Source organism: Lutra lutra, chromosome 16 (genome assembly GCF_902655055.1).
Source record: "Lutra lutra chromosome 16, mLutLut1.2, whole genome shotgun sequence".
In the NCBI taxonomy this organism is placed as follows: domain Eukaryota; kingdom Metazoa; phylum Chordata; class Mammalia; order Carnivora; family Mustelidae; genus Lutra; species Lutra lutra.
Window position 1 is genome coordinate 58,683,327 of NC_062293.1, and position 25,525 is coordinate 58,708,851.

Here is a 25,525-nt window from a genome sequence, read left to right on the forward strand (position 1 = left end):
AGGCCGGAGTCCCGCAGGCGCACCAGGTGCCAGGCGCGGTGACACAGCCTCCGACAGGGTGGCAGTGGCAATAGGGGAGGGGATGGCGAGGGTGGACGAGGAGGCCGGAGGCGCACCTGTGGTTGATGATGCGGTGGACGGTCATCCACTCCGGCTTAATGCCGAAGCGATAGTACTTCTCCTCCATCTCCGCGTAGTGCGGGTCCTTGACCTTGCGCTTGTCACTCTTGCCATCGTCCTCGCCGGAGCCGTAGTCCAGGGGCGGGGGCTCGTCCATGTCGTTTTTCCTCTGGTAGTTCCGGTACATCACCAAGTGGAAGATCTCCAGCTGACGGGGCACAGAGGGAGGGGCCGAGATGGTCCCAGCATCCGAAGAGGACCGCAGGGGACAGGGGACCAGCCCCCGGGGGGAGCGGCACAGGAAGGACAGATGCTCAGCGGACTGGGCAAGCACGTGACAGGCTGATGGGAGCAGGAACACGGTGGACCGAGGGCAGAAAGGGAAGGGAGGCTGGCGGCAGGAGGAGTGGAGGCTGAAGGAGACTCCCACGGAGACTAAGGACGGAGGGAGGGTATGAGGGCCGGAGGCCCGAAGCGAGCAAAAGGTCTGGAACAGCGGGGCAGGAGAGAGGAGTGAGACGAGCGGCGCAGGGGGTCCCAGAGAGCGGGAAGGACAGGCCGCGTACCTGAAGCTCCTTGGCCCAGGAGCAGTGCCAGTAGGACAGTCCTACCCACTTGACAAAGAACTCTCGCTCCGATCGGCCTTGAAGAGGACGGGGTGGCGGGGCATCGGGGTTCCCGTCGGCCTGCTGGGGTGCCGGCACGGACACGGGCGGCTCCCCCCACCGCCAGTGCAGGATCTTCTGCACACGGCCTTTCAGCACGGGGCACTTGGGGACAGGCGCGCACAAGGAGGAAACACGGGGAAAAAGTGCCATCATTAGAGGAGGAGGAGTTCGGGGTCCCACGAGGGAGTCAAAGGCCAAGTGCAGGGACAGGAACGGAAAGGGGAGCCGGACGGTGGGTTCCCAGAGATGGGTAGAGTTGGGGCTGCCAGAAAACCCGGTGGGAAGGGCCGACTCACCGTGCATCGGGGACACAGCCATTCCCCATTGGGGATGTCGGGCAGGGGTGGGTTCAGACAGTGAATGTGGTAGGAGGAGATGCACGCGTCGCAGCACAGGAGCTCTCCCCCGTCCTTACACACGCGGCAGTACTCCATGTGGTCGTCCTCCTCCTCCTTCTCCCCTTCTTCCTCTCCCTCCTCCTCGTACTCCTCCTCCTCCTCCTTGGCCTCCCACTGCACGCCCTCCTTCTCCTGGGAGACCAAGGCCCGACACAGAGATGGGCAGAAGGGAGAAGACAGGTAGTGAGACCGGAAGCCAGGGACAGAGACGGGACACCTGACTGCCAGAAGGGCAAAGGAGGCAGGCGGGAACGAAGGAATGGGACACCTCCATCCCCAGACACATGGATGAGGGAGCAGAGGGATGGGGGAGGGGCCTGGCCAGGGAGAAAGCCAGGAGTCTGGGGGCAGCAAGCAGACAGGTGGGTCCCCAGGGGGAGGGGGGAGCAGGTACTCACGCAGTGGGGGCAGCTCCATTTGCCCTCAGGAGCTCGGTCCAGCTCCGGATCAAGGCAGACGAGGTGGTAGGCACGAGGGCAGGTGTCGCACAGAATAATTTCCCCACCCTGTTGGCACACCTCGCAGTAATCCTGGTGATCCGTCTCGTAGCCGTCAACCTCGTCCTCCCCGGCCACTGCGGGACAGCCCAGGACTGTCATGTACACCAGGGCAGGCAAAGGGCACAGAGCGAGAGAGAGACAAAGAGAGAGAGAGAGAGAGAAGTGATGGGAGAGAGAAAGGCTGAACAAAGCAGTTAGAGGGGGACACAAAAGGGGCCCTCAAGGGACGACAGGTGACCAGACGGACAAGGTCACACACAGCTGGTACCCCTTACCCTTCCGCTTCTTCCTCCCCGGCCGACCTCTCTTGAGCTTCTTGGTGCGGACAGGCCCGTCCGGCCGGCCCGAGGCGCTATGGACGCTGCCGCTGTCCAGGTCTGACTCCTCGGCCTCCGGCTCGGGGCCCTCATCGCTCTGCAAGACATACTGCCCGGAGCCCCGGGGCGGTCAGGGAGGCCAGCTTCACCGCGCTCCCCTCCCCAGGCCTCCGGCTCCTGCTTCCCTCAGGGACCCCTGTGTCTGGACCCCTGTGTCTTCCCTCTGGACCCTGACCACCCCAACGCCGGAGCGCTTAGCCAACGGGGACAGGCTGCTCACCGAGCCTCCCTTCTTCCTCTTGCCACCCAGCAGCCCGAGCTTGATTTTCAGGGGCGCCATCTTCTTTCCCCGAAGCTTCTTGCGTCCGTCAGGCACTCGGGGGCTCTTACTCCGCCTTTTATGGCCTGGACCTGAAGGAGGAGCGGGGTGAGGGAGACACATCGGACGTCACGACCTTCTGGAATAACGCAGTTCACGGAGGCCTCGGAACCCCTGGACAGCGGTCCTAAGCAGGGGGGGGGGTCCCCTCACCTTTGCCCTCTTTGGTTTTGGCTCTTCGGATGGGTGGGGGCTGGGTATCGGCAGAAGGAGGTGGCGGGAGGGTGGGGGGTCCGGAAGGTGCTATGGGGGCGGCTGATGACACGGCAGCTGACACCTGCTCGGCCACAGCTGCGGCTGCTGCCGCCGCCGCCGCCGCCACCGCAGCTGCCGACCCCTTGAAGGGATTGTTGGCACTGAACTCTCTCCACTTGGCCCCGAGGATGGTCATCATCTTAGACATCGGGATCTTAGGATTCTTCTTCGCAATCAGGGGCCTGTAAATGCAGGAGCAGAGGACATGGGACCTTCACAAATGGTCCGGACTCTGCCACACCCCTCAGGGGCTGAGTCTGTGTTCGTGCTTGCGCTCCTGGGCCGGGAGGCTAAGACCCATCAGGAACGACCTCGCTTTAAAGGTAACCCGATATAGAGCTTAAGAGAGAAAAAACCAGGGGCGCCTGAGTGGCTCAGTGGGTTAAGCCTCTGCCTTCAGCTCTGGTCATGATCTCAGGGCTCTGGGATCAAGCCCCGCATTGGGCTCTCTGCTCAGCGGGGAGCCTGCTTTCCCCTCTCTCTCTGCCTGCCTCTCTGCCTACTTGTGATCTCTGTCAAGTAAATAAATAAAACCTTTAAAAAAAGAGAGGAAAAAAATAATAAAAACCAAGCACACGTACGAGGAGAAAGGAAACGTACACGCACAGCAGATGAGAAAAGATAAAACAGACAAAGACGATGATAAAAACGCTTCCAATCTTTTCCAGTTTGTAAGATCCTATCACATATATTAGCGAGGTCGTGTTTCATCCTTGTGATGATACCATGAGTTGCCAGGATTCTCTGCATTTTTCCAGCAGTTCCATGGGCCCTAGCATATACAGCCTGACAGGCCAGGAGGATTAGGCTCTGTGGCGGGGTGTCAGACTTTCGTGAGGACACGGGTGACCATGGTGCTCACAGCAGCACGATTCTCAGTGGTGAAGCAGGAGAGACAGGGTATGACGACAGGGAGGGAACACTCGCCGGGCTTGGGCCACTCTGCTATCATCTACTCTACTCGGAGAGTGGGGGGGAGGCGCTGAAGCCCAGGCTCCACAGCCAGTGGGGCGTGACTGTTAATCACGGGGTCCTAAGCCAAGGACAGAAAGGACTTGATAACTGAGCAAAGGAAATTGGGCAACACTCATTTCTCTCGGTTTCAGTGGAGAGAGAAGTCCTGCGGGGGGAGCCAAACGGTTGGGGCGGGGAGGGCCATCAGCCCTCACTGTCTTCTGTCACTAGGGCTTTCAAACCCTGCACTGGAATCAGGACCACCCCTCCATCCTCTCGTGAAGGGATCCTGACCGGGGTCCCTGGACCCTGCGGCAACCAGGGTCCTCTCAAGTTCTGTGCAGAGTGTGGTGTGTCTGTGCCGTGCGTTTCTCTGGGGAGCAGCATCCGAGAGTTTCTGAGGCTCTGCAGGCCAACCCCACCCCCCCGGAAAGTGTCCACCGGCCTGTCCTACCTCATGAACTGGCTGAAGGCTTTGTAGTTGGTGAGCGTGTGGTAGTCCTCCTCGGAGAACACATGCTCCACGTCCTCCAGGCCCCAGGTCAGAAGCAGAGTAGCAGACGACTTCTGTTCTACCTGCTGCGAGTGACAAGGTGTCATGGGGCTTTCGGGGCGGGGGTTCCATGAGGCAGGCGCTTCCCCGGCCCCCATCCTGGGCCCCCCACATGCCTCCCTCCCTCCCCACTAGCTTCCAGCTGAGGCTCTGGGGTGACTTCTCTAGCTTCTCCACTGAGCAGCCCCTCCTTGGGGTGCTCCCTCCCCAGCCCCGTCTTCAACACTGATGTGCGTCCCCCCAATCCCTAATTCTACTCACCTTTTGCCCCCCGTCTCCCTCCCCCTTTTTCCGCCGCTTGGTCTTCTTTTCCTTTTTTTCTCTGTGCTTCCGCCTCCGTTTCCGACCTGGTCCCGTTCCATATTCGCTGCCCCCACTCTCTGACTTCTCCCGGTACTCATCGCGCTCGGAGCCAAATTCCTCCTCACTGTCCTGAGGGAGAGAAATAAAAATAACATTTCTTCAGTCCTACCATGTGCCAGGAACTGTTCTTAGCCCATAACACGTATTATCCCTTTTAATCTTCACAACAATTTTCTGGAAATAGTAACTTATCTATTTTTAATCTGCTCTTTTTTTTTTTTTTTTTTTTTTTTGCAGATAAGGAAACTGAGGCACGCGGAACTGAACAAACTGGCAAGGAGACGTGGGGCTGCTAGGCTCTGGAAGCATGCAGTCCGTGCCCACAGCCTGCTCTCAACGGGGGCTCCAGGCTGCTAAGGTGAGTCACGTGGACACCGGGGGCTCTGAAGCTGGGGTCCCAGACCTGGGAGCTACAGGGCCGAGCCGGAGTGGGGAGGGGGCGTCAGACCTCCCTGACTCCCGGATGCCCCCTACCCTCTACCTCCACCCTCCACCCCGGAGAAAATTCGAGAAAATGAGGGTGCCTGGGAAGAGGTCTGCTGAGCCTTGCGTGCAGACAGGAGTCCTTCACACTTACAAGCTTCTTGCGTTTCCGGGGTTTTCCTGGCTTGTTCTCCTTCTGCTTCTTGGGTCCTCGTTTTCTCTTCTTTACACCCAAAGCTGAAGGCAGCAGCCGGATGTCATCCTTATCTTTGGAGCAAAGAGCACCAGAAAACCTAAGCCTACAGGTTCCCCGGCTCGGCGGCCCCTAGACCTCAGCCCTCCTCACCTCTCCCGTTCCCACTCTCTAGGAACTAGGACATTAACTCCTCCAAACCTCGCCTCCCTTCACTGGGTGCAAACAGAGAGTGTTTCGAGTACTCTGGGATGCTTGGGTTCTGAATGGGAGGTCAGGGGTCAGAAAGGAAGAGAGGCCAAACCACTCCCTCCTCTCTCCTCCTACTAACAAGGGAGCAGGCTCTAGGCCATGGGCTCGGACTGTGGCAGGTCCTTTCAGTCGCCGCCAGGGCTCCTCCTGCCTTCCCCCTCACTTAGCCAGCTGGCATCTTGCCCGGGAACTGGGGAAGCCATGCCCAGCTGCTGGCCTGGCCTGACCCCAGCACTTGGAGTGGGGAGACACAAGCTGGCAGCTCCCTGAGCCAGATGCTGAGACGGGAGAGCCAAAGGTGGACACCTGGGATCTCACACTAACACCCGGGGCCCTCACATCCCTTCCGCCACGAGGGAGGCCTCTATTTATACTTCCTCAGATGATCGCCAAGCCTCCTGTCACCCTAACACGGCCCTGGAGGAAAAGAAGTCCCTGCCAGTCATTTTCACATCTTGCCCGCAGGACCGCAGCGTCTGGCTCGACCATCATACCCTAACCCTACGGGAGCAGTCTCTGAATTACCTAAGCATTCCTCCTCTTCCCAAGTAGCCTGGAACCTCCCCTCAAATCTATTTCCGTAACCTTGCTCCCTCGGAGAACTCAGGGGCCCTCCCCTTTGTCCCCTGGTCTCACCCTTCGCCTCCAAATTTAGTCCCATTCATACAGAAGCAGCAGGGAGACCCAAACAAAGCTGGAAACAAAGACACACCCAGCATATGCGTTCTCAGACGCACATGCGAACACAGGCCTGAGCACAAATCCAGACGGCGGCTGCGTCTACCTGCTTTCAGCAGGCCTAGGTCCCGGACTTTCTCCCTAGATGTCTCTATCAGGGCCGGGGCTTCCCTAACGTGTTCCCCAGCCCAATTCTCCATGACCCCGACCTCAGGTCTGGGGAGGACATGGATGCCACAGACCCGGGGCCCTACTTGGCCTCCCTCCCCCCCAGCAGGCACTAGACTAACCAGCCAGACCTGTCCTGCTCCAGGCAGAGGAGGAAAGCCTGGGCCTGGCCCAGCCCCTTGCTCTAGGACACACAATTTTTCGGCCCACAACAGCCAAGGGAAAATTAGCCACAATTAACAAGGCTTCCACTGCCTGGGGATCCCGGCACCTCCTTCCTCGCTACCTGTCCTCAGAACGCCAGTATCCTGTGTCTTCTGGTGCAGGATCACCCTCTAGGCCGGGGCCTGTGGGGGGGCCGTGCAGCAGGCCCTGGGCGTGCAAAGAGCGTGCAGACTAGAGTAGGAAGTCAGCAAGACGCCATGCCCCCCCCCCCTGCCCCCAGCAGCCAGCTCTCCCCAACCCCCCGGGACGTCGCTTAATGTGAACATGGAAACGGAGGCCGCCGGGGCGGTGGCAGGGGCAGGCCAACTGGCTCGGCGTCAGGGACGAGGCCTGGGCCGCCACCCTCCCCTCGGGGGGCTGGGGCACCTGCCCCGGGGACCTCAGCCGCCAGTTCGCCGCCCTCCCCGCCCCAGCAGGAGGCTCCAGAACTCGCGGCGGCGGCGGGGAGAGGCAGAGCGGAGCGGCGAGGAAGGGAAAGGGAGGGCAATAAAGCAAACCCAAGTCCCAACCTCGGTCTCAGCAGCCACTCAATGCTGGCCCGGCGCCCAGACTCTCCCACACCCCGGCTCGGATCCCGGGAAGCGGGCGGGGGCGGGGGGCGGCGCGCGGCGGGGGCGGGGCCTGGCGCGCCGGGGCAGCGGGAGGGGGGGAGGCGGGCGGAGCCCGGCCCAGGCCACGCCTCCCGCCCGCCCCGCTCTCCCTCTAATCTCACCATCAATCTCTCACACATATATTTATTTTTTCTCAAATTCCCCTCCCTCCCCCACAACGCACCACCATAATAGGTCTGCTGCACATGCGTACTGCACGCAGGGGGTGGGTTTGTATTTTCAGACCTTTTGCAAAGAAACTACCAGAATTTTCCGCACCACCCACAATCATTCCCCACCCCCACCCCCAAGGAATCACATCTATATATTATGTTATATTATTTCTCGAGACTTGCCAGAAGGGGGAGGGAGGAGAAATGAGTTTTGGCTTCCTGCTCCCTTCCCCCACCAACACAAGCGCTATTATTTTAAACGTTTAACAATGTAAGGAGCCGAGAGGGGGGGGGAGGGATAAAATCGGTCTTGGGTAAGAATGTAAAACAAAATGGTGAGAATCAAAGCCGTCAGAATGAAAAACAATAGACGTCTAAGACGCGCAAATTCACACTCCGGAGAAGGATGAGGGAGGGCAGCCCGCACACATTTCCTTCCAGGAGGCTTATTTTGCCCGCACTTAGGTAGACCGAAATAACGAGCGGACCAAAAATATTTCCCCAAAGTTTTGCCTCCGAAAGTCATCTGAGGGTCTGCATCTGGGTCACTCATTGGACTCGGAGGCTGAAAGGGGGGCGGGGATGCAACGGCCCCCAGGAGAGCGAGGAGGTGGGTTTTCATTTCAAATACAAATTTTTTTTTAAAACATTTGACGTTTTTTCTCGGCTGTTGAGAGAACAGAGGGGAAGAGGGGGAGGGAGGAACTGACACAAAGACCCACCTCGACCTCAGATTCTTTCATGCCCCTCGCTCTCTCTCACATCCCCAAATCCGGGATCAAAAACACCCAAATACCACATTCCACGTTGGCCGCACAAATCAGGCCCTGACACAACCTGACATCCTTTCTTTCTCTTCTTTGCTGCGTCTGCCCGGCTCCAGGCATCCCCCTCCCCACGATTTTTTATTCCTTCTCCCTCTTGCAAATCCATGGGTTCTCTGGGATAACTTTGTAAAAACTTTTCCCTTTTTCAGACAGGCCTGGTGGTGGTGGGGGGTCCCTGTTTCCATCAGACACGCACCAGCCTCCACCGCCCCCACAAGACACCCCTTACTCCCTTCAAAGGTGCTCTCAATTGAACAGGGACATTTGCTACATCACCCACACAGATCAATGTGACAGTTTTACAAAGAGCGTCCTGAAGCTTGGTGCATTTGTGCTGCGTGGCACCCAGAGGCCTGGGAGTCTGGATGTCCCCTTTCACGCCCCCAGCAGATGTGAGCACCCCCAAAGTGCTCCCCTGTCCTCAAGAAGGTTAGAAATCACTCCACTAGGAGGGTGGTCTGAGTGGGGCCCTTGCTGCCCCCCCCCCACCATGCGAGGCAGCAGTGTGCCCCTTCCACCCCTGGGGGAACTGCCCAGAGAGCGGCCCGGGTGCCTTGTCATCCCCAGAGAGAGGTGCCGAGTGACGGTCAAGCTGCACAACAGCTGGGTGGGCAGTTCACGCCCCCCAGCGTGATCAAGGTGCGGGTGGTTTCCGCGAGAGAGTGAGTGACAGTGAATGGCAGCCACGTGAGAGTCACAGCTGGGCAGCTCGGCCACCCCAGACTGACGGGGTCACGCTGGGGGGGGGGGGGCGCACTTGACACAAAAGAGCCCGGAGCAGAGTGGAGATAAAGGGGGTGGAGTTGGGGGCATCTGGTTTCCCAGACACTCTCCCCGCGCTCCCCAATGTTAAAGGAGTGCTCTCCCCGGGACGAGCTGGGGGGACAGGCTGCAGCATCAAGTCTGACTCCAGGAAGTGGTCTGCGTGGAGTGCGGCCACCACCTGCCCCCGGTCCCCAGCCGCCCGCAGACATTCACGCGACCCCTCCCCCACGTGCCACCGCACGCCCGGGAGTTGGCGGGCACCGGGGTCCCCGCAGGTGGGGGTCCGATGGAGACCCACCCCCGCCCCCGGCCCCCGCCCCCCCCAATCCTGAGGTGGGGGTTGCTTAGGCCCGCGATCCGCTCCACACGCGGAAACCCCCCGTTACCTCAGTGCAACCCCACTCGGGCCGGAGCCCCAGGGGCGCCCGCGCGGCCGCCCCTCCCCCACGCGCCCCTCCTCCACGCCGCCGTCCGGCCGCCAGGGTCTCCGCGGTCCCTCGCTCGGCCAGGGAGGGGGCCCTGGCTTCGCCGCGGCCGTTTCCTGCCTACCCCCTCCCCGCCGAGGGTAAAAAAAAAAAATCTCCTCCTCCTCCTCCCCCGAAAGCCGCGACCGAGTGGCCCGGTCCGCGCGCGCAGCTCGTGCCCAGCGCTCTCCAGCCCGGGCGGCGGCGGCGGCGGCGGCGGCGGCAGCGGCGGCAGCAGTGGCGGAGGCGGCGGCGGCGGCCGCGGCGGCGGCGGGGGAGGGGTGCGGCGGGGGAGGGGAAGAGGCCTGGCCCCGCGGCGGCCGCCGCAGCCCGCCCGCCCGCCGCCGCCCGGCCCGCCGCGGGGCCCCGGGCCCGAGACTGGCGCCCCGCGCCCCGGATTCGCCTCGGCTCGGCCGCGCGGTGGGTGCCTCGCCCCCGCCCGGCCTCGCGCGCCCGCGGCTCCCGCTCGGGCTGGGGGGGGGGTGCGGGGGGGAGTCGGGGCGGCCGCTTACCTGGCGGCGGGGGCGGCGGCGGCGGCGGGGGCAGCGGCGGCGGCGGCGGCGGCGGCGGCGGGAAGAGGTGGCAGCCGGGGGGGCTGTGGCGGTCGCGGCCCCGGTCGTGGCCCGGCCCGCGCCCGAGCGCTCCCTCGTCGTCGTCCTCTTCGTAGTCCTCGTCGGCCGCCTCCACCTCCTCCTCCTCCTCGTCGCCCTCTTCTTCCTCCTCTTCTTCCTCCTCCGACACCACCATCTCCTCCTCCTCCTCCTCCTCGTCCCTCAGAGGGGAAGCCATCCTGTGGCTCTGGCCCCCCCACCACCCCCCCACCCACCGCCCGCCCGCCTCCCCCACCGCTACCACCACCACCTCCTCCTCCTCCTCCTCCTCCTCCTCCTCCTCCTCTTCGGCGGCGGCGTCCTCCTCCTCCTCCCCACCGCCTCCCCCAGCCCCCCAAACCCCCGGGCCACCCCCCTCCAGAACCCCCCCCTCGGGGCCGCCGGCTGAGGAGGGGGGCCGAACCACCCCCAAAAATTGTCTTGGAAAAAATTGAGAGACTTTTTTCCCCCCTCTCCCCTTCCTCCCAAGAGAACAAGAAAGGGGGATTAAAAATATATATATATATATAAAAGTTTTCGACTTCTCTCTGCCCCCCTCTCCGTTGCTTTAAATATATTTAAATTCTGAGGGGGGCGCTCAGAAATATTTCTCAGAGCTGAGGCACTAAGATGGCCGCCTTGAAATTATTTTTAAAACAACCCCCCCCCCAGCACCGCCACCCCCTCCATGAAGAAAGGGAGAGGGGGGAAAAATCCCCTTTTAAAACAAAATGGCTGGCTTAATATTTCAGTTTTCACCCCCCCATTCTCCTCCCCTGTTACACCCCCATCTCCAAGCCTCTACCCAGAAACCCACAAATTTCTCCCTTTTTTCATAACTGATTAGTGCACAGATTAATAGAGATATTTTCCTTGTGTACTGTGTGTGTGTGAGTGTGTGTATGAGTGTGTGTGCGCGCGTTGGGGGGGGCATGAAGGATTTCTGCATAAAACAAAAATGGCTGCTCTTTCTAACTCCCCCCCCATAAAAAATATTTGAGGGGGGGCATTAATCAGTACTCATGCTCAGTCTGACATCAGCATAAATTGTTAAAGGTTAACTAGTTAGATACTAGTCCAACTAGATTTAAATATTTTTCTTTTCTTTACTAGTCTCTTCCTCCCCACCTCCCTTCTCTTAAAGAAAAGCTTTTTTTTTTTTTTTTTTCTGAATACTTCAGAAGGGAGTGGTTTGATGTGAAGGGTTTTTTTTTTTTCCCCTTCAGGCTTTGAAAAGGAAAAGATGAAATATATGTTTATATATAACTCTGTTTCTGCATACCTCACTGGAGTCAAAACGCATTTAATTGTGTACGTATCCTTCAAGTGAGGAGCGGGGCTGGGTTTTCTCCCCTTTCTTTTAAAAAAGTGACAGAAATTCTAGTGACTTTTGGGGGAGAGATATGAATAGATACAATGATTGAGTTTTTTTTTTTTTTTTTTTTCAAAGGAGTCCATGTTTGATTCTCCCCTTTGCCCAGGCTTTTCGGTGATTTATAATTGTTGTAAATTCTATCTGCACTCTTTTCTGCTTTACCTCGCCCTCCCCTCCCCCCATGGCTCGACGATAAAATTCATCTGACTTGGGAAATTAATTTAGGGGTCAGGAGTACAGATTTTTAGAATAAAGGGGAAAGAGTCAAGTCGGAAAAATTGTGAAATTGTTTTCTCTTTTCTCCCTTTGCAGTCTATTTCCCTTTTCTCCATGATCTCCGACACTGGTACAGTAGAAGAAACTGAGGTACCGTGAAACAGGAAAGTCTCTGGGACTGAGAAAAAGAGGTAGGGATCCCCCTGGCATTTTCATCCCACTTGCCTGGCGCATGGTGTCCCACCGTATCACAGTGTTTATCTTAGGAGTGGAGCCGGGAATCGGATGGAAGGTTGGAAAGGAGTCCCAAAGTAGCTCTCTCATCCAGAGATCCAGCCGAGAAGTCCTCTAAAACTTGCCTCTTGAACAGGGCCGGCAAAGGAAGGAGGGCAAAAAGCTCCTTTCTACCCTTTTCTGTCCTTGTCACCTCTCCTAACTCCAGCTTCTTCCCATTCTTCTGATCTCCCTTTGCCCCGTCCTTGCTTCCCCTCCCTTTCCCCGGGTAGCCCTTTCTCTCCTGGGTTATTTCTCTGCCCCTTGAGCGGAGCTACCGTCCCTGTCCCCCCATTCCCCTGCAGGCCCAGCAGTGCTCAGGAGCACCTCAGGCGGGAGGGGTAGGTAGGCAGCAGACAGAAAGTAGGAATGAGAGGGAATCCTGTGCCAGCTTTGCTTAGGAGGCTAGAAAATTCTTTATTGATGCGCCACCCCCCCGTACGCACACACTGATGCACTTGACCGAGCCAGGAGCTCTGTCTCTTTCTTAACCCGGCCTTTGAGAGTCTCCCGGCCGCCTCCTGCGTCGGTCCTGCGCCAAGTCTACCTCCTGTCCCTCCTCTGTTCTGTTCTGTCCTGTTCCTTCTCCGGTCCCTTTGTGCAAGGCCATCTGGGTATCCCCCTCTTTTTGTGCCGGGGCTTCTCTGTATGGGTGACTTTATTTCCTCACCGACACTGACTCCCGGCCCTCCCTCCGGGCTCTCAGGCTCTGTCACCTCTCAGTGACTTTCCACCCCTGTCTTGTTTCTGTTTACTTCTGTCTTCTGGGCGCTGCCTCCATGTGTCTGTCTCTTCCTCTCGTGTGCCTGGCTCCCTCCTCTCCCTGGCTCCTCGGCGTGTGTCGGGGAGGAGTGTCCCCACGTGGATGTGGGCCACCCCTGCACACCGGGTGCGCCGCAGCCTGCCTGCCTCGGCGCCCCCTCCCCGTGGGCCGGGCACCCCTGCCCGCCCGCCGCCATGTGCCAGGAGCTGCAGGTGCGCCCCTGTCCCCACATTCGTCATTCCTGCAAGTGTGCTTTACGTGTGGATCTGCTCGTGGGCTCCCTTCTCTCTTCTGTCCACGTCCCCCTCTGTCCACCCACCTCTCCTCTCCTCTCTTCTCTCCCACCGACCTCTCTCGCTTTGCCTCCCTGGATCCTGATCCCGCCTGCCTCTCTACCTGCTCATCCTGTTCTGGTGTCTGCCTGCCTGCCTGTCTGCTCCTCCCTGACTGGCTGGCAGCCTCGTTCTCTGGTTGTCTGTCTGCTCTCCTGGCTGTTTGCCCACCGCTCTCTCTCCAGCCATCTGTCTCCCCGCCTGCCTGTCTCTGTCACTTTTTTAGCCTTAGTCTCTTGGTTTGTCTACCTTCCAGGCCCTGCCATGCTTTCCTATCTGGGTTTGCCTCTTATCTTTCTCCTCTCCGTGTTCTTCCCCTTGTGTATGCCTGCTAAGTCCGCGATTTTCTGCTCGCTTCCCGGAGCGTCCGTCTGCTCGCCAGTCCGCCCTGCCTACTCTGCTGCTGCTGGCCGCCCCCCCCGCCCCGTCCAGGGCTCGCCTCCTTTTCCTCCGGTTGCACGTCCACTTGGGCTCCACGGAAGTGGCCTCACTACCCCAAAGCTGTCAGTAACTCCCTTGCCCTGACATCTCTGGGCCTTCCTGTCGCACCACCTGCCCTGCCTTTCCCCGCTGCTGGCCTTCGCTCAGGGCGGGCCTGCTTCTGCTGCATCTTATCTCTGGCCCCTGCGATGCTCAGGCCACATCTCCGGCCACATCGGGTCCACATCTCTGCCCGCCTTTCTTCTCTCGTGGTCTTGGTGCGTCCCTCCGCCTCCCAGTCAGTAGCCCACACGCGGCACAAACGGTGTGAGGCGCTAGTGGAGTCCCAGGCCGTGTGGGCCACCCCCTGCCCCACCCCACCAGTCCCCTGCCCCTGAGGCAGCCGCCACTTCTTGCTTCTCGGACGTCGTGCCAGATGAGGGTCTCCGAGGATCTCAGTCTCCCCTCCTCCCTGCCATTTGCTGCCCTCCTTCCTCCTCCTCTCCCAGTCCTTCCGGATGCTGCTTTCTCCGTCCCTTTGTCACTGGGCCTGCCGGTTCTTGTCCCGTCTTTTCGCTTCTACTCTAGGGCACCTGTCTTCCTGGCTGACCAGCTGCTCGCGGCTTGCTCGAACTGCCAGGACCTGGGGCGCACCTGTCCCTCCCAGGGGCTTCTCCTCCGTGTAGGGAGCTGCCTGCAGAGAACCGAGCACCACCGACGGTCCCCTCACGTCCCAGCCATGCATCAGCTGAGACAGGACGTGGGGGCCCCCAAGGACCTGAAAAGTACCGAGTCCGTCCGTCGGGTGCGGTTACTAAGGGAGCCCACGGGCCCAGCTCATGTGCACGCAGAGTGCGGGCCTGCCCTGCCTCCCTGGCACGTCTGTGTGCACGCGGCGTGTGCAGCCCTCACAGGCCTCTGATTCTCCACCCCTGGGCCTGGGCAACGAGCGCGGCCTCTTCCCGATCTGAAACACCGCTTCCTCCTATGACTTTTCTCCCTCTGCCTCCTTCCCGTGGGCGCCTCTGCCCTGCCACCTCAGGGATGGGGAGGCTCAGTCCTTGGGGGGGAACAAAGACACGGCCTCTGTGCGGGTCTCTCCAGGGGGACGACAAGGAAACTTCTGCACAGGATGCACTGCTCTTTACCTGCCCGCGTTCCTGAACCGCACTGTGGCAGCCCCGGCCTCCAGGCCTCTGGCCCCTTCCCCCCCCCCCCCCCCCGCCCTCTCTCACTTCTCTTTTCTCGGTTCTGTCTTTCCCCTCAACTGTCTGTCTTGGGCTGCATTCGAGCGTCCCTCTGATTGGCCACCTTCCCCCTCTTCTGTCTGATTGGCCTGCATCCCTCCATCACCCCATCTGTCTGCTGGATTCTCCCTGTCTGCCTGCAGTAATGGATGTGATGGCATTTATCCGTCACACAGCCGCGTGCGGCCGCAGACTGTTATCACTTTGTCTTCTCTCTCCTCATTCTCCTCCTTCCTTGGTCTGTCTGCCTTCTTGCTCTCCCCACACCTGTTTGTCCAGCCGCGTCTCTCTTGGTGCTCTCATCGGCCTCCCTGTCACTCATTCCCCCCCACACACAGCCTGTCTGTGTGTCCGTCCTTACGCCTTTTATCTGGGCCTGCACGTCTCCCCGTCCCTGGCCACTCGTCTCCCCACCTGCCAGTGTCCACGTGGACGCCTCTCCCTCCTTGTTCCATCCCTCTGTACTTGAAAAACTAAAAATCCAGTACAAAATTAAAATGCCATACGACTCACAGCTAGAGGAGGATGGTTTTTTTTTTTACTGAGAAGACCATTAAGGTGAGAACAAGGAACTTAGGCACACAGCCTGTCAAATGCAAACCAGAAATCAGACGCCCCCTCCCGCTACGAAAGAACTAGAAGAAAACAGTGAGGGACTCCTTAGCCACAAGAAGATTATTTCCTTAATGCAAAAGTAAGAAACGTACCCAGAGCAAGAGCTTCTAATCTTTTTTGGTTCGTGGAAAGTTACAAGCCCTTAAACAGCACGAATTTGAACTGCGTGGGTCCACATACGTGCAGATTTTTTTCAATAAATATATTGGAAGATATTTTGGAGATGTGCAATAATTTGAAAAAAAACTTGCAGATGTGCTCTATAGCCTAGAAACATTGAAAAAATTAAGAAAAGTATAGGTATTTCACAAGTGCGTAAAATACACACAGGTACGATTTTATCATTTGCTACCTGAAAATATCACCCAAATCTTTTTTTTTTAAGTTCGAACTTATGCACAAAAACAGAGACCACATGCTTTCTTTTTATCTTTAATGTCTGGTATTAGTAACTCACGTCCACCGTGTATAAGGTCTCGAGGGTATCGTGTCCTGTCAGGCAGTAGAGGCCAAGGTACTGAGAGATGGTTTGTCTCGTAAACAGATGATGTAAACTTACAGAATCATTAAATACAGAACTATAGGTGTATTTTCCTTACGATTGTCTTAATAGCATAGTATTTTCTTGCAACTTTATTGTAAGAATATAGTATATATACATGTAACATGCAAAATAGGGGTAACCAACTTTTATGGTATTGCTGGGGCCTCTGGTCGACCGTAGGCTGTCATTAGTCATGTTATGGGGGGTTGAGAGTTTTTCCACTGCACAAAGGGTCAGAACCCCTAGGCCTTGTGCCGTTCAGGGATTTTGTTGGTATATGCAGAATACCACATACATTTTTATGGTATTAGGAACACCCGGACGTCTGCGGACCCCAGGTTAAAACTCTGATGTAGGGACCAGTGACAGCGATTTGTTGGGCACAGACGTGTCCTCATGTCCCCCAGGCAGGTCAAAGGACTGAAAAGATCACTCTGCACTCAGTGATTTTTCTACTCAAGGAAATATTAAAGAGGTTCCTAGTTGTCTTTGGAGATATATAGATGAGGGATCATGAAAGTCACATAAATATGGAGGATATTCCAGACTTAATCATGGAATTTTATTTTATTTTTTTTTTAGATTTTATTTATTTGTTTGACAGAGAGAGACACAGCCAGAGAAGGAACACAGGCAGGAGGAATGAGGGAGGGAAAAGCAGGCCTCCTGCAGGGCAGGGAGCCAGATGCGGGGCTCGATCCCAGGACCCTGGGATCATGACCCAGGCCAAGGACAGTTGCTTAACGACTGAGCCACCCAGGTATGCCTCATCATGGGACTTCAGAGAGAAGGGTGCCTTGACCAGTGGTTTCCAGATGGCTAAGTAAGCTTGCTGCTTGTCTTTCCCTGGGAAGGTCTGTCCTTTGTTTTGAGGTTACATGTTTTTCTATAGATTTTTATGCGGCGTAAATAATAGAATATACTATATTATATATAACAAGTATATGTTACGTGTATATGAATGCTTACAGATTAATAGCGTATTTGTTAAAAAGGTCCTTTCTAAAAATGAGATTGATCTGCATGGAAGGAGGGCCATCATAGATTTTATGAAGGAAGAGAAAGGAAGACTTTTTATACTTCTATACAATTTGAAAATTTTTCAACATGTACTTCTTTTATAATCATACGACATTTTAACTTCCTTTTTAGTAAATAACAGAGATAGGTATATAGGTTTGAGTTTTGTTGTTCTTAATGTACTTAAGAAAAAGTCAGCAACTCCCATGTAGATCACTGACTTTTCGGGTTTTTGTTTGTTTGTTTTTACATTTTGCTGGTTATCAAAATCCAAAACTCTGGGATCTACAGCTTTAATCTACCTCTTCTTGATTTCACAAAGAACTTCAGTTCTTCGTGTATCACATTCATGTTTGGCTGTATTTGCATACTGCCCTGTACTGTGGTCTGCTTGCTAGTTTTCTTTAAGTCGTTCACTTTAAGTTAAAGGTCCTTCAGAATTTTTTTTTTTTAAAGATTTTATTTATTTATTTGACAAACAGAGTCACAGGTAGGCAGAGAGGCAGGCAGAGAGAGAGGAGGAAGCAGGCTTCCCGCTGACCAGAGAGCCTGATGCGGGGCTCAATCCCAGGACCCGGAGATCATGACCTGAGCTGAAGGCAAAGGCTTTAACCCAATGAACCACCCAGAATTTTTGTTTTTAAAATTTTTGTTTTTAAAGTTTATTATTGGGGCACCTGGGTGACTTAATCATTGGGTGTCTGCCTTCGGCTCAGGTCATGATCCCAGGATCCTGGGATCAAGCCCCTCATCAGGCTCCCTGCTCGGCAGGAAGCCTGCTTCTCCCTCTCCCACTCCCCCTGCCTGTGTTCCCTCTGTCTCTGTCAAATAAATAAATAAAACCTAAAAATTAATTAATTAATTAAAAAATAAATATAGACCTTGCTACTCTAGCTAATGTAAAAAATAATTAAGTAACTAAGTTTATTATTATTTTTTAGTAATCTTTACACCCAGCATGGGGCTCAAAGTCACAGCCTGAAGTCAAGATTGCATGTTCTATCGACTGAGCTAGCCGGCACCCCAAACACATGTTCTTTAGAAGGTAAATTTCATGTGACTGAGAAAGAGTATCTATAAACCCTTGATTTGACGGTGTAATTACTTCCTAATTTATTTTACTTTTTAATATTTATTTATTTAGAGAGAGTGCAAGCAGGGGGTGGGGCAGAGGGAGAGTGAGAGAGAGAGAAGCAGACTCCCCAGTGAACATGGAGCCCAAGGCAGGGTTCAGTCTCATGACCCTGAGATCATGACCTGAGCCAAAATCAAGAGTCAGACACTTAACTGATTGAGCCCCCCCACGCACCCCATTCCTTATTTATTTTAAGCTACAAGTAATTATTAAAATAAAAATCAAGAGGAGCTCCTGGGTGGGTCAGTCAGTTAAGCGTCTACCTTCTGCTCAGGTCACGATCTCAGTCAAGAGCTCCCTCTCCCCTTCTCCTCTGCTTGTGCTCTGTCTCTCTCTCTCTGTCAAATAAATAAAGAAAATATTTATTTAAAAAACTCAGTAGAAATGAAAACATCTTGCCTGCAGTCAATGGTGTTGAGACCGTGTTGTAGGAAACCTCATTTCATCTAGTTTTATGGTAGAGAACGGGGGCCCACAAGTGGAAGTGATTGCCTGAGATCAAGTTGGTTGTTAGGGACAGAACCAGGACATGAGCTTCTACCTTCCAATTTCTAGTCTGCTGATCTTTCTACTACATATGAGATGACTTCTAAGTCAATGAGATGTCCTCAGGTCTTAAAAGAATTAATATGTGAAAGTGATGGCCATATATATAACTTATTTTCTGTAACAACTATATTGTAGGACTGGCAGTAGTCAGCTTAATTGTGTCTAGTACACTTTTTTTTTTTTTAAGATTTTTTATTTATTTGACAGAGAGAGATCACAAGTAGACGGAGAGGCAGGCAGAGAGAGAGAGAGGGAAGCAGGCTTCTTGCTGAGCAGAGAGCCCGATGTGGGACTCGATCCCAGGACCCTGAGATCATGACCTGAGCCGAAGGCAGCAGCTTAACCCACTGAGCCACCCAGGCGCCCCTGTCTAGTACACTTTTAAACTTTTATTTTTTAAGTTATGTATCTGCTCAATGTGGGTCTTGAACTCACGACCCTGACTACTGACTGAGCCAGCCAGGCGCCCCTCTAGTACACCTTTAAACATACATGTTTTCTTTTTCTTCTTTTTTTTGTTGAGATTTTATTTCTTTATTAGAGAGAGAGCACGGGTAGGCAGAAGGACAGATGAAGAAGCAGGCTCCCCGCTGAGCAGAGAGCCTGATGCAGGGCTCAATCCCGGGACCCTGGGATCATGAACTGAGCTGAAGGCAGAAGATTTAACCCCTGAGCCACCCAGGCGCCCCCAGAATCCCACTTCTTACCATCTACCCTGAGAAAGTCATCACACTTGTGCGTGCACATGAAGGCACGTCCAGAAGATAACCTGTACAAGACTTCCATTACAGCATTATTTGTGAGAGCAAAAATTGGAAACACCCACATCTCTGATAGTAAGGAATAGCTAAATCAACTACCCAGCAGGTAAGAAGTCGGTTACATCTACGTGGTAGGATTCTTTCCTAGATTACCGAACGGCAGAAAGCAATGTATACTTTGTAATATCATTTAGCTTATGTCCAAAGAAACTGAAATCAGTGCTGTATATTTCTAAAGACTCACACACACACATAAATACGTAAATGCTTTTAAAAATTCTGGACATGGGACGCCTGGGTGGCTCAGTTGGTTAAGCAACTGCCTTCGGCTCAGGTCATGATCCCGGCGCCCTGGGATCGAGTCCCGCATCGGGCTCCTTGCTCAGCGGGGAGCCTGCTTCTCCCTCAGCCTCTGCCTGCCATTCTGTCTGCCTGTGCTCACTCTCTCTCTCTCTGACAAATAAATAAAATCTTTAAAAAAAAAAAAATTCTGGACATAATACCTATCAAATTGATAAGAGTGGTTACTTTTGGGAAAGAATAATGAGGGGTATTTAGCTCTATTTAGAATTCTGAATTTTTACAATGAGAAAATATTATGTGTGTGAACAGGCGCACCTGGGCGGCTCAGTTGGTCGAGCAGGTGACTCTTGGTGTCTGCTCAGGTGTTGATCTCAGGGCTGTGAGATCGAGGCCCGTGTCAGGCTCCACGCTCGGTGCGGAGCCTGCTTCTACCGCTCCCTCTATACCCCCTCCCTCACAAATACAAAAACCTTTAAAAAAAAGAAAAAGAATTTTAAGTAGCCCTATGATCTCATTAGCACGTGAAGCCAAGTGGGACAAAAGGTAGTATAATTTCTCTAAAGAAATCACTCTTCACTCATTTCTAACTCTTTGGGGAGAAAAATACAGAAGCAAGGTATAATCAATGAATGTGATGTAAGTTAAACTTTTGAAAACAATCGTGAGGTTCAAGTTTAAAAAGGAATAAAAGTAGGAAGGGAAGAAGGTATAGAAGATCACAGATATAATATGGTATTGTTGATGAGACAAAAAATATGTAAATATCCATGAAGTATTTCTAGAATATATGAGAAACTGCGATAGTTACCACTGGGAAGGACAATATTTTCTCTCTGTGCATCTTTTAAAGCAGCCTGGGAATTTTTTAGTGACCAAGGGATTAGCTGGGAGGAGAGCCATTTGAGTTCAGACATAAACAAGCCAAACCGTTAATTAACAATGTGGGGTAGTGATCATTGCTATGGGCTGTGAAATCAGAATTGAGAGAAGAGAGATCTTGGTGGGGAGAGGGGGATCACTGAAGACCTTTCCTGTGTAGTTGCATCTGAAGTAGGCCCCCAGAGAGCACTAAGATTTATAGCAGATAGGAGGAAGAAGGGCGGTCTATGTCGATTAAGAAAGTACTTAGCAGGGGCGCCTGGTGGCTCAGTGGGTTAAGCCTCTGCCTTTGGCTCAGGTCATGGTCTCAGGGTCCTGGGATTGAGCCCCACATTGGGCTCTCTGCTCAAGAGGGGAGCCTGCTTCCCCCACTCCTGCCTGCCTCTCTGCCTCCTTGTGATCTCTTTCTCTCTGTCAAATAAATAAAATCTTTAAAAGAAAGAAAGTACTTAGCAAGTAGTGTGTTGACCCCATCTGGCTAGGGTGGTAAGGTCGTGATAGAAAGTTCTAGTAGATGTTGGTAGCCCTTGAAAGGGTAAGAACTGTTGGTTTATCAAGTAAAGAGTAGAGGCCAGACCCTTGGAGGAACTTTGAAGAATGGGCGGGAGCGAAGAGAAGCCAAAGGGAAAACAGAAGTTGCTAGAATGGTAGGAGCGCCAGATAGGGTTACTATGGTGGAACAAGGAGACAGCTTCTGGAAGCAAGCATGATGGGTACCGTGGGTTGCTTCGTGGAGGGCAAGAAAGGCACCAACTGATGCTCCTCGAATCGTACACACAGAGTTGCCACGTGACCCAGCGACTTCTGTCTTAGGGAGAAACGAGATACAAAAAGCTGTATATCGTTTTCCGCTTCTGCTAGAGGTCAGAATAGATCGATTCATAGAGGCAGAAAACAGAGTAGCATTTGCCCCAACTTGACGGGAGAAGACCTTGGGGAATGAGTGCTAATGGGTCGGAGTTTATTTTTGTAGTGACAAAAACACTCTGGAATGAGGGAGTGGGGATAGCTGCACAGTCTTGTAAACCTTCTACCAAAAGCTCGGGGGCGCCTGGGTGGCTCAGTTGGTGAAGCGTCTGCCTTGGGATCAGGTCATGATGCCAGAGTCCTGGGATCGAGTCCCGTGTCCAGCTCCCTGCTCAGCGGGGAGCCTGCTTCTCCCTCTCCCACACCCCCTGCTTGTGTTCCCTCTCTCGCTCTCTCTTTCTCTCTCTGTCAAATAAATAAATAATTTAAGAAATAAAATAAAAACTCTTGAACACTTTAAAATCATGAACTTCATGGGATATAAATTATATCTCAGCTTTTTTTTTTTTTTAAGTGCAAACCGGGGTAAGTATTCTCTTTGGCAGTGTCACTTTTTTTTTTTTTTTTAAGATTTTGATTTTTTTTTTTTTCAAGATTTTATTCGTTTTTAGAGAGAGAGAGCACGAGTGGTGGGGAGGGGCAGAGGAAGAGGGAGAGAATCTTAGGCAGATTCCCTGCTGAGCGTGGAGCCGGAAACAGGGTTCGATCCCACGACCCTGGGATCATGACCTGAGCCAAAACCAAAAGTCAAGACCCTCAGCCCACTGAGCCACCTACATGCCCCAGATTTTAATTTTTTTTTAAAGTAATCTTCTACATCCAGCACAGACTTAAACCCACAACCCCAAGGCCAAGAGTCCCACACTCCACGACTGAGCCAGCAGGTGCCCCAGCAGCTGGCCACCCTTCAAGGGAGTTTTGGTGAGAGAGTCAGATAGCAATGAAAGATTATGAGAAATGTTAAATGTTACTTAAAAATGTTACTTGTGGAGGTTTTTAATTGAAAATTTTTGATCTGTTATTGAGAACTATTCCAGTCTCCCAAGAATAGATGTGACATGTGTCAGCCATGAAGACTATTCCAGGGGACATGTGACTCCATCGTCTGTAACAGACATGTAACAACAGTGATATTTTTTAAAGCCTTGTCTGATCTGTATACCGCTTTTTTTAAAATTTGTGTTTAAATGCCAGTGTAGGGGGGTGCCTGGGTGGCTCAGTGGGTTAAAGCCTCTGCCTTCGGCTCAGGTCACGATCCCAGGGTCCTGGGATCGAGCCCCACGTCAGGCTCTCTGCTCTGCAGGGAGCGTGCTTCCTCCTCTCTCTGCCTGCCTCTCTGCCTACTTGTGATCTCTGTCAAATAAATAAATAAAATCTTTTAAAAAATTAAAATAAAATAAATGCCAGTGTAGTTAACATATGGTGTTATATTAGTTTCAGAAGTCAAGGTCCGTGATTATAGTTGCCTAGAACACCCAGTGCTCATCACATCACGTGCCCTCCTTCATGCCTGTCACCCCGTGCCCAGCCCCCCACCCCCTCCCCTGCAGCAACCCTCAGTGGGCTCCCTATGATTAAGAGTCTCTTAGGATTTGTTTCCCTCTCCGATTTCGTCCTGTTTTTCCCTCCCTCCCCATACGATCCTCTGCTTTGTTTCTTAAATTCCACATATGAGTGAGATCATGAGGCATATGTCTGTCTCTGACTACTTTCACTTAGCATTATCCCTTCTAGCTCCATCCATGTCCTCGCCAATGGCAAGATTTCATTATTTCTGGCTGAGTAATATTACCGTGTGTGTGTGTACCATGTCTTTATCTGTTTGTGTACCGATGGACACCTTCTGTGCTCCGAATTGGGCTGTCGTAGATGATGACGCTATAAACATCAGGGTGCGTGAATCCCCTTGAATTCGAATTTCTGCGTCTTTTGGGTAAATACCAAGTAGTGCGATTGCTGGGTCATAGGTAGCTCTATTTCTAAGTTCTTGAGGAACCTCCATGCTGTTCTGCAGAGTGGCTGTCCCAGCTTGCCCTCCAGCAAGAGCACAGGCGTGCTCCCCGTTCTCCACATCCTCACCAACACCCATCCTTTCCTGACTTGATACCTACATACTCTCCTCGATTCACTGATTAACCTTTTCCCCATTGACAAAATGGCACGAGCAGATGCTCCCGATCTGATTTCATTTTGGTTTTTGTTCGCTCGCTTGGGGGTTTTTCAGGCGTACGTTTTGGGTTTGTGCAAATATGTACTCCTGTGTGAACACCATTCCAGTAAAGATACAACGTATTTCCAGCACCCCAGAACTTTCCAGTGTCTTTCTGGTTTGTGCCTCTCCTAGAGACAACCACCGTTGTAAGTCCTACCCTGGTTCCCTTTTAACAACTTACGATCTGATGTGAGTCGCATAAAGCAGTAGAAAATCATACGTGTAGTATAATCGCAACCACGTGGGAAAATACTAGGAGGATGTGGTTAGGACGTTAATGCGAGTTTCTGCTGAGTGATAGGAATAACAGCGATTTTGTTTTGCATCTTTACGCTTGCCTTACCTGGAATTTTCTGTGAAGGGCCCGTGTTCTACAACGAAAAGTAAAACGAAGCTTAAAAAATTTTAACTTAGGGGCGCCTGGGTGGCTCAGAGGGTTAAGCCTCTGCCTTCTGCTCAGGTCATGATCCCAGGGTCCTGGGATCGAGCCCCACGTCGGGCTCTCTGCTCAGCAGGGAGCCTGCTTCCTCCTCTCTCTGCCTGCTTCTCTGCCTACTTGTGATCTCTGTCTGTCAAATAAATAAATAAAATATTTAAAAAAAATTTTAACTTAAAAGACAATACGGGAAGAGAAAGGATAGGAGATGACATCAAATATTTGGTCACAAAGTTCGGTGCGTTTACAGTAATGTGGCAAATAAGTCTAGAGACCACACATACGTAAAGGAATCTATTTCTTTTTTTCTTTTTTATTTTATTTTATTTTATTTTATTTATTTATTAGAGAGGGAGAGAGCACATGAGCAGGGGGAGGGACAGAGGGTGAGGGAGAAGCAGGCTCCCCGGCCCAGGGATCGTGACCTGAGCCGAAGGCAGATACTTACCAGACGGAGCCATCCAGGTGCCCCAAAGGAGTCTGTTTCCCCATCTCTGGGGTTGACTCCAGGTCCCCAGTCATGGGGGGCCTGGAGCTTCCGCAGCCTGGCTGGGCCCCCCGACACTTCTCCTTCTGGCCACATGTGCTCGTCCTGGTCCTGTCCCTCATTCACTGAAGGGCACCTGGTTCAGTCCTGCCCTCGACTCCCTAACCGGAGACCTTTCTCTCCATTCCACGCCCGTCCCACCAATGTACTTAATCTCTTCCGAAGTTCTAGATTCAAGCCCCCTGCTTTACTTACAACTTTCTGTCTCTCCCGCTCTCATCTCTGCTGCTCTTGGACCCATAAGACACTCTAATGCCTTCACCGTCCATTATCCCTGTCCAGCTGAGAGCCCATGCTCAGTCATTTCAGCCACTGTCTTGCCAGGGGTCTCCGTGCCCTGTCCTCGACTTCCTCCCACACACCTCGAACCATGGCCACTTCTGCTGCCTCTTTATACCCGGCATGCACAGCGCAGCCCAGGGAACCGCCCCCCCGCCCGTCCCTGCTCAGAAATCCTTTGCCCTAGCCTGCCACCTTTCCATTCCCCATGGTGACTTTTCCCAACCTTCCTCCTCCAGGAGGAAACCTTATCCTCGCCTTCCAGGAGCCAGATCGCCAGATGAGGGCTCCCCGGAAACAGCCACACCCAGACACTGAGCCTGCGGGCTTTCCTCCTCCCTCCTGTTGGTCCATCTGAAGCTGGTCCCTCAGGGGGGGCGGGGGGGGGGGGCCCAGGGCTCTGCCTCCCACCCCTGCCGCCTTCTTGGGGCCCAAGGGTTCACCGAGACCCTTACTGCTCCTTCAACTTGCTCCTTCTCAACCACGTCTCCTTGTCTTTAAAAGAAGTCCTCTGGGGGCACCTGGGTGGCTCAGTGGGTTGAGCCTCTGCCTTCGGCTCAGGTCATGATCCCAGAGTCAAGGGATCAAGCTCTCTGCTCAGCGGGGAGCCTGCTTCCCCCTCTCTCTCTGCCTGCCTCTCTGTCTACTTGTGATCTCTGCCTGTCAAATAAATAAATAAAATCTTAAAAAAAAAAAAAGTGCTCTGGACCCCCGCCACCCCCCACTGCCCCCCACCTCCCTGTGCCCACCGACAGCTGCACTTCCTGAAGGAACGACCTGCCTCCCTATCCGGTGGCCTCCTTGAATTTCAGTTGGTACCTGCTGCCACCAGGCGACCCCCAGCCCCTGGACTGCCAATACAGAAGCTATTTCTGAGTCCTTCCCTTGCCACCCCCTTCTTGAAATAGTCCTCGTGTGGCTTCTGTGATCTCACATCTGCTTACACTTCTATTGCTG

At 53.6% G+C, this 25,525-nt stretch overlaps 1 protein-coding gene, 1 long non-coding RNA gene and 1 pseudogene across 15 annotated transcripts in view; 2 read left to right on the plus strand and 1 right to left on the minus strand.

Annotated features, from left to right (window-relative positions):
* The window catches only part of CHD3 (chromodomain helicase DNA binding protein 3), a 24,699-nt gene extending 14,617 nt beyond the window's left edge, over positions 1-10,082 (minus strand). For 8 of the 14 annotated variants that reach the window (XM_047707061.1, XM_047707055.1, XM_047707054.1 and 5 more), the window contains exons 1-11: positions 9,778-10,081; positions 5,085-5,197; positions 4,406-4,576; positions 4,046-4,170; positions 2,536-2,819; positions 2,284-2,414; positions 1,962-2,112; positions 1,585-1,778; positions 1,085-1,318; positions 687-890; positions 117-328 (exon numbers count right to left, since the gene is read on the minus strand). In XM_047707061.1, coding sequence (XP_047563017.1) covers positions 117-328; positions 687-890; positions 1,085-1,318; positions 1,585-1,778; positions 1,962-2,112; positions 2,284-2,414; positions 2,536-2,819; positions 4,046-4,170; positions 4,406-4,576; positions 5,085-5,197; positions 9,778-10,054 — 2,096 coding nt within the window. In that variant the 5' untranslated portion in view covers positions 10,055-10,081. Of the gene's footprint in view, positions 1-116; positions 329-686; positions 891-1,084; positions 1,319-1,584; positions 1,779-1,961; positions 2,113-2,283; positions 2,415-2,535; positions 2,820-4,045; positions 4,171-4,405; positions 4,577-5,084; positions 5,198-9,777 lie in introns of all 14 variants that reach the window. The other 6 variants (XM_047707047.1, XM_047707060.1, XM_047707062.1 and 3 more) reach the window with 5 other exon arrangements.
* Positions 9,557-16,221, plus strand: LOC125087118 (uncharacterized; annotated as a pseudogene).
* Positions 16,222-16,298: 77 nt separating this feature from the next.
* On the plus strand, positions 16,299-25,152 carry LOC125087119 (uncharacterized). The gene is made up of 3 exons (XR_007123356.1): positions 16,299-16,463; positions 23,319-23,452; positions 24,808-25,152. It is a non-coding gene; the product is annotated as an uncharacterized LOC125087119 (long non-coding RNA).
* The last annotated feature ends 373 nt before the right edge of the window (positions 25,153-25,525 follow it).